At 42.5% G+C, this 13,644-nt stretch overlaps 1 protein-coding gene across 5 annotated transcripts in view; it reads right to left on the reverse strand.

The window, feature by feature from the left end:
• The window catches only part of mast4 (microtubule associated serine/threonine kinase family member 4), a 528,952-nt gene that overhangs the window by 49,433 nt on the left and 465,875 nt on the right, over positions 1–13,644 (reverse strand). For all 5 annotated transcript variants that reach the window (XM_041186024.1, XM_041186028.1, XM_041186025.1 and 2 more), the window contains 3 exons: positions 12,027–12,112; positions 11,348–11,556; positions 11,073–11,211 (listed from right to left, as the gene is read on the reverse strand). In XM_041186024.1, coding sequence (XP_041041958.1) covers positions 11,073–11,211; positions 11,348–11,556; positions 12,027–12,112 — 434 coding nt within the window. The remainder of the gene's footprint in view (positions 1–11,072; positions 11,212–11,347; positions 11,557–12,026; positions 12,113–13,644) is intronic.

Raw genomic sequence — 13,644 nt, forward strand, 5'->3', positions numbered from 1 at the left:
AAAACCAAAGGATGAGGTCAGTATGATAAGGAACTCTGGACCTGGAGAGCTACAAGGGAAAGAGATGGTGCTGCTGCAAAGAGAAATTGAGAGCATGCATTTGAAGGTGCAGTGAAGAGGGGGAATTTCATGGAACACTATGTGTGTGCACTGGTTGGGGAGGTGTTGAGTATCACAGATACTGTTCATGATGAGTAGTTTTGGATACCCCATAATAGGAAGGGGATAAAACCATTGGAAAAGATGCAGGGTAGATTAGGATGTTATCAGGGATTAGGGGTTTACGTTGTATGTTCTTATGTTCTTAAAGTTTGGATGAGAAACTTTTAAATGTATGGTTTTTAATCACTAGGACTGAGAAAATTGAGGAATAGCCCAATAATATTCTTCAAGATTGTGAGCAGTTATCAAGGTAAACAATGAGATTGTTTCCACTGGTCAGTTAGTTGATAAGGAGAAGCAACAAGATAGAATAATCACCATAAAAAAGGAGGTCAGAAAAAATAATATTGATGTTGGAAGTGGGAAGAAGTGTGATTCTCACTCAGATCCCATCTGCATCAGGTGCCCCTTTCAGGATGGAGGCACCAGGCATCGATCAGAATTCAGAACCGTGGTTCATCTTAGCCTCAGCTAAGGTTAACTACATCACCCCAAATAACAACTGCAATCAGTGCTTTCTGTTAAACAAGCTCCTGGTATTATTTTCCCATGCTTTTATATAAAGTATATTCATCCCACTTTCTGCAACAATTATTGATTAACTTGCTCCAGGTTAAGCAAATAATATCCATGCAGATAATAAAGAAGATAATTGCTGAGGCCACAAATGCAAAATAAAAAAAGTGACAATTGATTATTCAATTGAATTAGATGTATGAATTCAGTCTTTAAAAGCTGCAATTTACATTAAACTTTGAAGTCAATAATTTTATCCTTGTTGTGCTGTTCCCGACAGGGGAACTGGAAGTGGGTGCCACTTCCGCTCTCTGGCTTTTTTGCGGGTTCCCATGTGATTCCAATGAAAATTTAAAGCGCTGGCAGCATGCACAGGAGATACGTGCAACTGCACAGCAGGAGAAGCTTTTCATTGGTGAAACCCGCCATCAGCTGACAATGCAGCAGGAATGGGCGGACTAGAAAAGAGCCTCCTGAACAAACTCCATCGCCATTATTATAAGAATTATTGAGAGCCCAAAGGCAGTACGAGTGTTTTTCAATTTTAAATTTCACTTGTAAACATTTCACCTTACATTTGTTTCACTTTATTCAAGTATGCATCATTGTTATTTGTTGAGACTAGCTTGATCCGAGGGCTAAATGTACTGGCACACCTCATGGTTTGCAGGCATTGATGATTACCAGGGAGTTAGGGGCATTTCCTTTCTTGTGGGAGAAACAATGATTTTTTTTGTTCACTCTTAATTGAATGTTCATTTTATGTCCAGTGTTGTTCTCGCCTCTCTCTTTGTGACATGGTTGAACTTGCAGGCTCAGCTGGCCCTCCCTTCTATGCATTGTAAAGGGCATTGTCCGAGATCACTCCAGCGGGGGTAACTGAGATGTTGTTGTTGAACTCCAAGTCCTGTAAGTACTCTGCCAGTCAAAACCCTGGGATGGATCCACATGTGAAAAGTTTCGATCCCACCCTTTAGGTCCCTCATTTTCTTACCTTGACTGTCTCCACCATGCCCCTGCGCCACCACACTCAGGAGGCCAGGCCCTTCCCAATTCAATCTTCCATGCCCCTGACCCCATCCTTTGCCTTGCCTTGGATCCCTCTTCCATGTCTCCATGGCCTTGATCCAACTCCACACCCTCCCCTTCTCCCTGACTCGCCTTTGCCGGTCCCGAGCTTCCATGCAAGCTGCCAATCTCCTGCGCTCCTCCCTTGTGTCAGGGTTCAACAAGGAAAACCGCTGACTTCAGACACAACTGCACAAAGCCAACTGTTGCACATCACCTTTAGTAAACATGAAACGGGTGTCATGAGATTCTAGCTCACTTTATCCTGAAATGAGAGCATAATTACGAAAAGTAAGGTGGAGAGAGAAACTGGATGCAACAAAAAGTAGAAAATTGATACAAACCACTGGCTGAAAATAGTGAAGATAAATAAATAATTCCTAACCATCGGAAAAGTGGGATTTCTATTGCAGTTTGAAAAAGCGTCTCAGATGTGCCAGCAGCTCTGAAACAGTGAGAATTTCACTTTAATGATCTGCTTGCCAATAGCAATCACTTGTCCATGACATGCTTAATGGAGCTAAGAGGTACAATTTCATGAGACTGCAAATAGAAATCGGGTTTCTAGCAGAGCATATCTTCTTACATCCATTTACACAAATTCCAACATCTTCTTTCCAATCAGGGCACCACTTGTTAGATTGCATTTTCTACACTGTTTTGATATAATGAGTTTTTATGGCATGCAGAAGTATTGCAAGTAGGAAATCGTCACGGGTTGGCATAAGGCCTGACCTGCTACAGACATGCCGCTAACTTAATCTTTAAATTTGAACTCATCATCGGGGAAGTGAAATTTCAGCTCCTGCCTAATTAAGTCACCCCAGCCATCACGTTTCCCATTCTTGCAGGCCTCATAAAACTCCCCACCACCGTCCCCCCCCAGCGCTTTGTCCTTATGCAGACATATTCGTGATTTTTTTTAAATTAAAGAAAAGTTCAGGATCTGTTTTACTGGGTGTTATGGTGACAGATTCAATACTTTATAATAATAGGCTACACACAACTTTTAAACAAACACCTAACCACACAAGAATGGCATAGCACAAACTTAGATCAGGCTATTTTCAATCTAAAATAGCTGCTTGTCACAAATCCCTTTAAACTATTTATATTAAAAATATCAAAAATTGCATTTATGTTATGAATATTGATGAAACAAGTTTTTATGTTGAACTTAAGAACTCAAATTAAATCCACTGGTAAATGCTCCTGTGAAATGTCTTGAGAGGTTTTATTACAAATTCTTGTTTGTACAACTGTGCATTCACACAGTGGCTGTCTTTGTGGGTGTCTCTGCTAAGATGTGGGGCGGCTGATAAGGCCCTGCACCACTGGGAATCCCACTAGACTGGCAAAACCATGTGCCCGCTCCCCTGTTTCTTTCTGGTAAGACAGATGGTTATGAAGTTTTTTATGCCCGGGATGGGAGGAGTACACAGTTTATCTAGCCTCACTACTCCGCACGTCACACTGTGAACTGTAAATTATCACAAATTTCAACTGCTCAAGTCTGGAAGAATCCACTGGCGTAGAAATTGAGAGCTATAGTGATATTCACAGCCACTGGCAGTGATACACACGACCTGTGTTGCTGCAGGTCTGGTTGTAGATGGCAGCATCGTTCAGTAACCACCTCCTTGATGAAATGTAAGTGCCTCAGACACTGCTCCTCCCTAAGGATCCTTGGTGGCATGGCCTTCTGTTGAAAGCCCTCCTCCTTTCTGTGCATAACTTCCCTCTCTCTGTTCTATGTCCCTATTGTCTTGCAGCCCAAGAGGGACTGAAATTATAGCTTACTGAAAGTAAGCTTTCTACTGACAAGGTCCTACAACACACAGTGTAACAATATCTTTATAGTGCGGAAGGAGTCCATTCAGCTCATCGAGTCTGCACTGGCTCTCTGGAAGAACATTCCACCCACTCCCCTGGCTTATCCCTGTAAACTTGCACATTCTCTCTTTTCAGGTAGCAATCCAATTCCCTTTTGAATACCTCGATCAAATCTGCCTCCACCACCCTTTCAGGAAGTTTGTTCCAGACTCCAACCATCCTCTGGGTGAAAAAATGTTTCCTCACATCACATTTACTCTTTTTGCCAATTATTTTGAATCTGTGCCCTCTAGTGCTTGATGTTCTCTTGAATGGGAACAGTTTCTCACTATATACCCTGTCCATACCCATCAGGATCTTGAATACCTCTGTCAAATCTCCTCTCAGCCTTCTTTTCTCCAAAGAAAATAGTCCCCACCTCTCCAATCTAGCCTCAAAGCTACAGTTTTTCATGCCAGGAATCGTTCTTGTTAATCTCCTCTGTACTCTTTCCAAATCTTTCACATCCTTTCTCAACTACGGCACCCAGAACCGGATGCAGTATTCCAGATGAGGCCTAACTAGTGTCTTATACAAGTTCAACATGACCTCCTTACTCTTGGACTCAATGCCCCTATTAATAAAGCCTAAGATACTATATGCTTTATTAACTGCTCTCTCAACATGCCCTGCCATCTTCAATGACCTATGTACACATACACCTCTGTTCCTGCACCTCCTTTAGAGGCTCTCCCTTTATTTTATAATGTCTCACCATATCTTTACTGCCAAAACAAATCACCTCACATTTCTCTGCACTGAACTTCATCTGCCACTTGTCTGCCCAATCCACCAAAATGTCTATGTCCTTTTGAAGTTCAAGACTATCCCCATCCAGTTGACAAAATTTCCAATCTTTGTATCATCTGCAAATTTTGAAATCATGCCCTGCACACCACAGTGTAGGTCATTAATATATATCAGGAAGAGCAAGGGTCCAAACACTGACCCCTGAGAAACTCCACTACAAACCTTCCTCTAATCCGAAAAACAACCATTTATCACTACTCTGTTTCCTGTCACTCAGCTGATTTCTTATCCAAGTGCAAACTTTCCCTTTTATTCGATGACCTAGAATTTTGCTCACAAGTCTGTTGTGTGGCACTGAATCAAATGCCTTTTGAAAATCCATATATGCCACATCAACAGAATTTCCTTTATAAACCTTCTCTGTTACCTCCTCAAAAAACTTCAGCAAGTTGGTTAAACATAATTTTCCCTTGATGAACCCATGCTAGCTTTCCTTAATTATCCTCACATCCTCACGAAGAGAGGGGCAGGAGGTTTAGGGAGGATGTGAGGAAAAACCTTTTTACCCAGAGGGTGGTGACGGTCTGGAATGCGCTGCCTGGGAGGGTGGTGAAGGCGAGTTGCCTCACATCCTTTAAAAAGTACCTGGATGAGCACTTGGCACGTCATAACATTCAAGGCTATGGGCCAAGTGCTGGTAAAGGGATTAGGTAGGTAGGTGAGGTGTTTCTCACGTGTCGGTGCAGACTCAATGGGCCGAAGGGCCTCTTCTGCACCGTGTGACTCTGTAAGCTGCGAAGACGACACAAAGAGGCTACAAAAGAATATAGATAGTTTAAATGAGTGAGCAAGAACATAACGCTCAGAATATAATGTGGTGAAGCGTGAAATTCTCCACTTTGGAAGGAAAAACAGAAAAGCAGAATATTTTTTAAAATGGTGAGAGACTACAAAATGCTGGTATTCACAGGGATTTGGGTTTCTTTGTATACAGAATTGGCATGCAGGTACAGCAGGTAACTCCTCTAACTTCCTTGTCAGGTTTCAGCATTTTGAATCCAGAAACTTCTCCAATAATACTCAAAGCAGTACTGTCATTCACTCTGCAGCAGCAAAAGAATATCAAAAGCACCTCGGTATGAAGTCTTATGGTGATTCTTTTAAATAGCTCCACCAGAGTATAAGAGCAGGAAGGTTATGCTGAGCTTATTTAAGATACTCGTTAGACCTCAGCTGGAGTATTGGGTACAATTCTGGATGCCACACTATAGGAAGGGTGTGAATGCATCCGAGAGAGTGCAGAAGAGGTTTACAAAATGGTTCAAGGATGAGAAACTTCAGTTATGAAGATGGATGGGCGAGGTTGGGACTGTTCTCCTTGGAGAAGAGAAGGTTAAGAGGAGATTTGATAGAGGGAGGCTAGATTGAGTAGACAGGGAGAAACTGTTCCTGCTCGTAAAAGGATCAGGAACAGGAGAGCATAGATTTAAAGTGATATGCAAAAGAAGCAAATATGATGTGAGAAAGATTTTTTTCACACAGTGAGTGGTTTGAGTCTAGAATGCACTGCCTGGAAGTGTGGTGGAGGCAGGTTCAATTGAGGCAGTCAAGAGGTCATTGGATGATTGTTTGAATAGAAACAATGTGCAAGGGTACGGAGAAAAGACAGGAGAATGGCACCAAGTCATAATACTCATTCAGAAAGCCAATGTAGACATGATGGGCCGAATGGCCTCCTTCTGCACCATAACAATTCTGTGATACTGGTGGTAAGGGTAGGGCAGGGGTTCCTTTGTTTAGCTGGGAGTGAGAGGGCACTAACTGGGTCTGCAAGGTCCAAAGTGGCAACTTGTGTTCCGAATTAGCTGTTTGATGTCACGATTGGCACAATCTGCCATTCTTCCGGTGCATGCACAGCACAACCACACTAGTGCCCTTACGATAATGACACATTTGGGCTGTGCCAGAAGCAGTTTGGCTGGTGTTTTTTAAGCTGTCGGCTTCCATCCTGCTGGCACCATAATACAATGAAGGTGAATTTTGCGACCATGGTTCACAAATTACATACTACAAGAATCTTCAATGTACAAATCAAGAGGATGTGCACCCATTATAAATGCAGTCATCTCAAACCATCTTAACCAAGATGTTAATTTGCTTCAGTCAACAGGCCTTGATCTAATTTTTCCCTTGCAAGGGTTATGTATTGGGTAGTGGACTCCAACTGCATGAGCCAAAGTCAATGGTGGCAATTAAGACTTTTGAATGAATGCTATTTGTCCCATTTGAAAGAAAGATGATCTATATATATCTAAGCATTGCATTGACAGTGGGTGGAATCATCCCAGATTTACACTAAGTGTGGTAACAGGTGGGTAAAACGATGTTTTACTCGCCGGCTGCAATGGTGGCTTTTCACACCATATCATCCCAAACCTGCCGCATTATTTATGCATTCCCGGAAACAACTCTGCAGCCTCTGTGGACCCTGGAAAACATCAGGGTTCCATGACTAACTGGGAAAGTAGGAATCGCTGAAAACCATGCGCAGACCTGCAGGATGCGTTTGTGGTGGTCGCACACAAGCTGCACATTCATCGTATGAAATCCCTGGCGGTTGATGTAGTTGACTCCTTGTTGTAACGGAGATTTGAGCGCCACACGAGTGCAGTCGATCACACCCTGCACCTGTGGGAAACCCCGACATCTGGGCAAATCCAATCGCTCTTACATCCTGGGCTCTGTTGGTCTTGGGCAAAATGCACAAAGTTGTGTGCCCTCACGAAGATGGTATCCGAGACCTCACGGATGCATATGTGGGTGGAGACTTGTGATATCCCACAGAGGTCACCTGTGGAGCCCCAAAAGGACCCACTGGCATAAAAATTGAGTGCCTTGTTCACTTTCACAGCCACTGGCAGTGGATGCCCTGCACATCCCCATGGCGCCAAATCCTGCAGTAGCTGGCAGATGTGACTAACCAATTCTCTAGACATGCACAGTCTTTGGTGACACTGGTTCTCAGTCATTGCAGGAATGAACAAAGAACAAAGAAAAGCTCAGCACAGGAACAGGCTCTTCGGCCCTCCAAGCCTGTGCCGATCATATTGCCCGTCAACTAAAACATTTTGCACTTCCAGGGTCCGTATCCCTCTATTCCCATCCTATTCATGTATTTGTCAAGCTGCCTCTTAAACACCATTATCGTACCTGCTTCCACCACCTCCTCTGGCAGCGAATTCCAGACACTCACTACCCCCTGTGTAAAAAACTTGTCACGCACATCTCCTCTATAGTTTTCTCCTCTCACCTTAAATCTATGTCCCCTAGTAATTGACTCTTCCACCCTGGGAAAAAGCTTCTGACTATCTACTCTGTTCATGCCTCTCATAATTTTGTAGATTTCTATCAAGTTGCCCCTCAATCTCCATCGCTCTAGTGAGAACAATCCGAGTTTCTCCAACCTCTCCTCACAGCTAATAACCTCCAGACCATGCAGCATCCTGGTAAACCTCCTCTGCACTCTCTACAACACCTCCATATCCTCCTGATAATGTGGTGACCAGAATTGCAAGCAATATTCCAAGTGTGGTCTAAATGCAGCGCCTATAGACCCTGGGTCTAGCTAGGCCCGCTGTGGCTTTTCAGCAGCATGTGTGGGAGCCCCAGCCACCCCTTCTTCCATAGGGTACTGCTCCTCCCTCTGTGCAGTCAAGTGCCTCCATCATTCTCTTCTCCTTCATCTCCACCCTCTGTATGCCACGAGACATACAGCTAGTTCGCCAGGCTCCAAACTCCTGATGTACTCCTCTGCAGGATGAGAGAGACATGCGCATGGGTTAGCTTAGGTGTACTAAGAACCTCTCTTGGTTAAGGTTGAAGGCCCCTTAATGCATCTTGGAGAGTGCTGGCCACCACTTGGATGGCCAGAGTTTAGTGCGCTGCATGACTGCCTGAAACCCCACCTAGCTCCGCCCCGCTCCACCTGACCGATTGGCGGCAGCTTTGCCCACTGGACTGCATGCTGTGCTCTCAGCTCAGGCACAGGCATTCTCCTAACCTGCACTGCAAGGTTGCGCTGTTAACCTGAACCATGGGAAAGACTGGCCCAAACCGGGATGATGACATTGCAAGGGTCTATGAGCGCCTCCGCCAGTAACTGCTCCATGGCCTGCTTTAGCAAGGACATTGTACAACGTGCCCAGTTGTCCAACTGTTCTGCAGTCCACTAAAACGTTCATTAGTTTGCAGTCTGTGCCCGAGGGGTGAAAAGCTCTGGAGCACTTGGTGGCAATTTGATGCCTCTGTGTTGCTTGAGTAGGCAGATAAGCTCAAAGCTAGACTCCAATCATATCAATGTGGCTGCACCTGAACTGTTTCAACTGCAGTGGAATGGTCACTTTATATAAGATGTCCCTAATCCATGGCCGCTTCCCTCCTCCCCATCCTGCATCTGTTTGTGCACTACCTTCAACCACAGGGCAACCCTTGCCTCCACCCCCAAGTTGCCTCAACTGCAGGGCAGCCCTTGCCCCCATGCCTCCAACTCGCCTCAACCTTGAAATCCAACAGGCGACCCAGGGGAGTGCTGCACCACGTTACTGTGTACTCATCGCCACATTACCCTCAAAGTGCAACCTGCCAAATGCACGCCTTATATATTTTGCTGTGAAACACGTCAGTATGCAATCACGCCAACGGGGGGGGCAGGATTCCGGCGGGCTGGCCTTATGATGATATGCAGATGTTTTACAATGTGGTTTCTGATCGCAGGGAACACAGCATGCCATCAATGGGCTGAGCTGATGATCGTAAACTGTGGCCTTCTCGCTATATTGATGCTCACACTCTCACACTGCCAAGCACGCACAATGCCAACGGGCACGGAAAATTCCACCCAATGTACTTCATGCTCATTTCAATTCATCAGTCATTGAAGAACATTTTTTTCCAAGTCTTTAATGACATTGAATGCTCCATCTTTTCTAACACAAAAATTAAAAATTCGAAATGTAAGAGAGAACTTCAACAATTATGCAGAACTTTCTTAGAAAACCAATTAGTCCCCTTGTCCCAGAACTCAGAAGTTCTTTCCCTTCCACATGAAAATCCAATTTCCTTTTGAAAGTTCCTATTGAATCAGCTTCCACCATCTTTTCAGGCAGTGCATTCCAAATTGTGTAAAATAATTTATACACTCATCCTCCTTCCAACTACCTACTGAATCTATGCTCTCTGTGGCGCCTGTCCCTCCTGACAGACGAAACAGTTTCTACCCATATACTCTATCAAAAACACTCAATTTTGAACACTTCCATTAAATCTTCCCTTAACCTTAACAATCCCAGAAGTACCTCCTCTCTTGTAAATCTCACTGCACCCAAAGCCTTGCCAATTCTTCCTGATGGTTTGTCTCATTTTAAAATCGAAAAGGCATAATTAAAAAAATAGCTGCTGGTCTTCATTTTTTAATCGAACTGCTGGTAAAAAAAAACAAGTTGTCCAATTCCTTCATTTTTTTTGATGATTTTAAGGAGTGTTTCTTGGCCCCTGAACACTATGCCCAACAAGAGAACCAAATTCTCCATATCTATAAAAACTGTATCAACATCTGTCATGTCCCCCCATATTCAGCTCTGCGCCAAACAGTAAAATCCCAGGTTGACAAATTTTCCTCATAACTCAGTCTTCAGGTTCAGGAATCAGCTTCATAGTACTCTCTGGGTTTCCTCAATTAATTCTATATTCTTCATTCAATAATTCTACATGGTTCCTGTCTTTGAAAATCCCTGGAAAACTGAGCAAGACTCTTTAACAGCATATAAAAACTCTTTCTCAAAATACTCCCTTGTATTAACATACTACTTAGTTTAGCTTCTACAAATTGCATACTACAAGAATCTTCTGTGTACAACACTTGGACAGGGATATTACAAGCTAATAATACAACTGAGAGGGTGCACCCAGTATAAATGCAGTAATCTCAAACTATCTTAACCAAGAGATAAAAACAAAAAACTGTGGATGCTGGAAATCCAAAACAAAAAGAGAATTACCTGGAAAAACTCAGCAGGTCTGGCACCATCGGCAGACCCGTTCTGTTGAAGAGTCATGAGGACCCAAAACATTAACTCTTTTCTTCTCCGCCGATGCTGCCAGACCTGCTGAGTTTTTCCAGGTAATTCTGTTTTTATCTTAACCAAGATGTTGATTTGCTTCAGTCAACAGGTCCTTGCCTATTTTTTTCCCTTGTAAGAGTTGTGTATCAGGTTGTTGATCCACCAATATGTGCCAGAGTCAATGGTGGCAATTAAGAGTTTTGAATGAATGCTATTTGTGCCATTTAAAAGAAATGGGTCCATATAACGTTTTTAAAAGGAAAGTAAATCAAATCATATGGCATTAAAAGCCAATGACATAAGGGGTCTTTTTACTGTCTGGTGCTCAGGATGTATATCCCTTCACTAAATCTCAAAATGTTCAGGCTAATATCCTGAAATATGTACATCATCATTTATTTTATCAATGTAAAATTACACCACATCTAAAGTTTTATGGAAGATACATGTGCAACAACATAGAGTAACATATTTACAAAAGTTAGTCTCTGCATATGCAATCAGATAGTAGAGATCCTACTTTCAATTAGTTAAAATTTGCAAATCAATTAAAATCTGAAGCCAACATGCTTTACATATACATACTTATCTGGTTTCAGATCTCGGTGTACAATTCCATAATTGTGCAGATATTCCAAAGCAAGGACTGTCTCTGCAAAATACATTCTTGCCATATCTACTGGTAAGGGGCCCATATTTTTCAACAGTGTAGCACAATCTCCACCTAAAAATTAACAAAAAATCATTTTTCACCTACCAAAGGCAATCTAACATTACTTGATTGCTTAGAACTCTACACTGAGCAAGAATAGGTCATCTCAGGAACAAAAACCAATTTTATTTAAAAGTGAGCACATTACCTTCTACATATTCCATCACCATACACAAATGTCGCTTGGTTTCAAAGGAACAGTACATGCTAACAACGAACGGATTTTCTGCGAACGTCAGGATATCCCTCTCTACAAATGCTTGTTGGATCTGATTTCTAAGGATCAAGTTCTGTTTATTTATTTTCTTCATTGCAAATCTCTGCTTGGTTTCTTTATGGCGAACCAAATACACAGCTCTGAAAAAAAACAGAAGGTGCAGTCAGTCCTCAAGTTGCTCACCAGTGATACAATTATCTAGTGTCAGAACAGCCAGATGATACAACCTGGTATGGGATACTATTACTAGAGAACTAGAGATTATGGCCCATTACACTTATTTTTTCATCTCAAAACTTCAGATTTCAATCAAAAATAATGTCATACTGTATACTATTAAACTCCCGCTGCAGATGGTAAGCTTTTAAAAAAACAAATCTTCATTATTTTCAACTAAAGATGGAAAATTGAGCAACATATTAACTATTAACAGTGACACTGATGTGCTTAATAACACTGTGCAGTGTCAACTCTGTTATCGTTAGGGAATCAGAAGATGAACGCTCCCCTTTCTCTGGCAAACAACTCACTGCTGCTAGTAGGGTACATTGAAATTGCTTTTATACTTCCATATATACGACCATGAAATGGAAATGGAAGTGACACTCACCCATAGGCTCCATTACTGATCAGCTTCATAGTTTCAAAGTCAATTTCACGTGGCTTACGCCTACCTTGGACTGAAGGACTAAAGCTCTGAGGAGGAGGAAAGAATTCATTTTTAAACTTCACTTATGCAAGAATTACGGCATCAGAAATCTCTAGAAGTATAGCAGCTGCCTCTGCTTCTGCAAAAATTATTTTACAGTTTTGTCCCTATTATTTTAACTGAACTTTATCTAACTTCCACTAGGTTCTTCTTCAAAAATCAACACATTTTAAAATTTCAAAATAAGTTAGTGTTAAATGACAAGTTATTACATTCATCAAACAAAAGTTACAATCAGTTTCAGGAGTGCTTTTACGAAAAGGAGGGGTTGGACCCAAGCCCATATGCAGGTCGACCGACCAGACCTTAGAAGCTGTGAGAAACTTAGTTCTTGGGGTGCTTGTACTTCACATTTTGAAGCCCTGATGGCCTTGAAAGGGCTGCTTTAAACCTTGTTGGTAATTGATGGGCAAACACACAAACAGAATACCTGAATCTGTTGCTAACAGCAACTTCATGGCAAAGTGGATATAAACTTTATACGTGGCACCAGAGACACTGAAATCGGCATCAATATAACCTATGGAAACAAAACGCTTAGGCATCTCTTTTGTTGGAGCAAGCACTTTGGCTATGTTTGAGACAGAGGGCTGAATTTTTCCAGACCTTTGGGGATGGGCTAGGAGGGTTGGTAATATGGTGGGGGATGGCGTTGTGAAGGGAGTCCAACGTCTTGCCTGGCACCACGGCATATTACTAGTGGTGGGAACCTTAGCAGAGCAGCAGCCCACCAGACAGCCAGTTGAGCCAGTTAAGAGCCTAATTAAGGGCCATTTCCATCACCTCACCCACCACTGGAAGGAAATATAATCAATTTTTAAACAATTCCTCACCATCAACATAATGGTAGGAGTTGAGGACCTCTATCCAGTTTTTATTTTACCAAAATATACAAATAAAGGTTTTTCCAAGTGCTACCTGTTATAAAGATGTTATTGACTGCACTGCTAGGAAGTAAACAAGGCTGGGGTCTTCATCGTGGCAGGACCTGCCATGGGAGATTAGGAGGCCCAGCCTAAATTCCATTGGCTTTTGGCAGGGCGAGGCCAGAAAATCCCACCCAAGGTCCTTTTGAAGTTAAAAAGATTCTAAGATGATATACATGGCACTGCTGAATGAAAATCATATCAGCTCTCTGTGGCAGTCTTGATAATTTAATATCTGAATCAGGCAAGTCTGTAGTGTCCCATGGAACTGTTGTTAAATTGGCCAGGCTGATTCATTAATATCACAGTGGACTTAAATTCTCAGCTCTTGGCTCCAGGAACATTTTTGGTTTATTCGTTCATGGGATGTTGGCATTTCTGGTTGGCTGGCTGGGCCATTTCAGAGGGCATTAAAGAGTCAATCGCATTGCTGTGGCTCTGGAGTCACATGACAGCAGGTTTCCTTCCCCAAAGGACATTAGTAAACCAGGTGTGGGTTTTTTTTTTTACAACAACCGACAATGGTTTCATGGTCACTATTAGACTTTTAATTCCAGATTTTTTTTAATTGAATTCAAATTTCACCTGGGTCC

The sequence above is a fragment of the Carcharodon carcharias genome, chromosome 4 (assembly GCF_017639515.1).
Source record: "Carcharodon carcharias isolate sCarCar2 chromosome 4, sCarCar2.pri, whole genome shotgun sequence".
NCBI classification, from domain to species: domain Eukaryota; kingdom Metazoa; phylum Chordata; class Chondrichthyes; order Lamniformes; family Lamnidae; genus Carcharodon; species Carcharodon carcharias.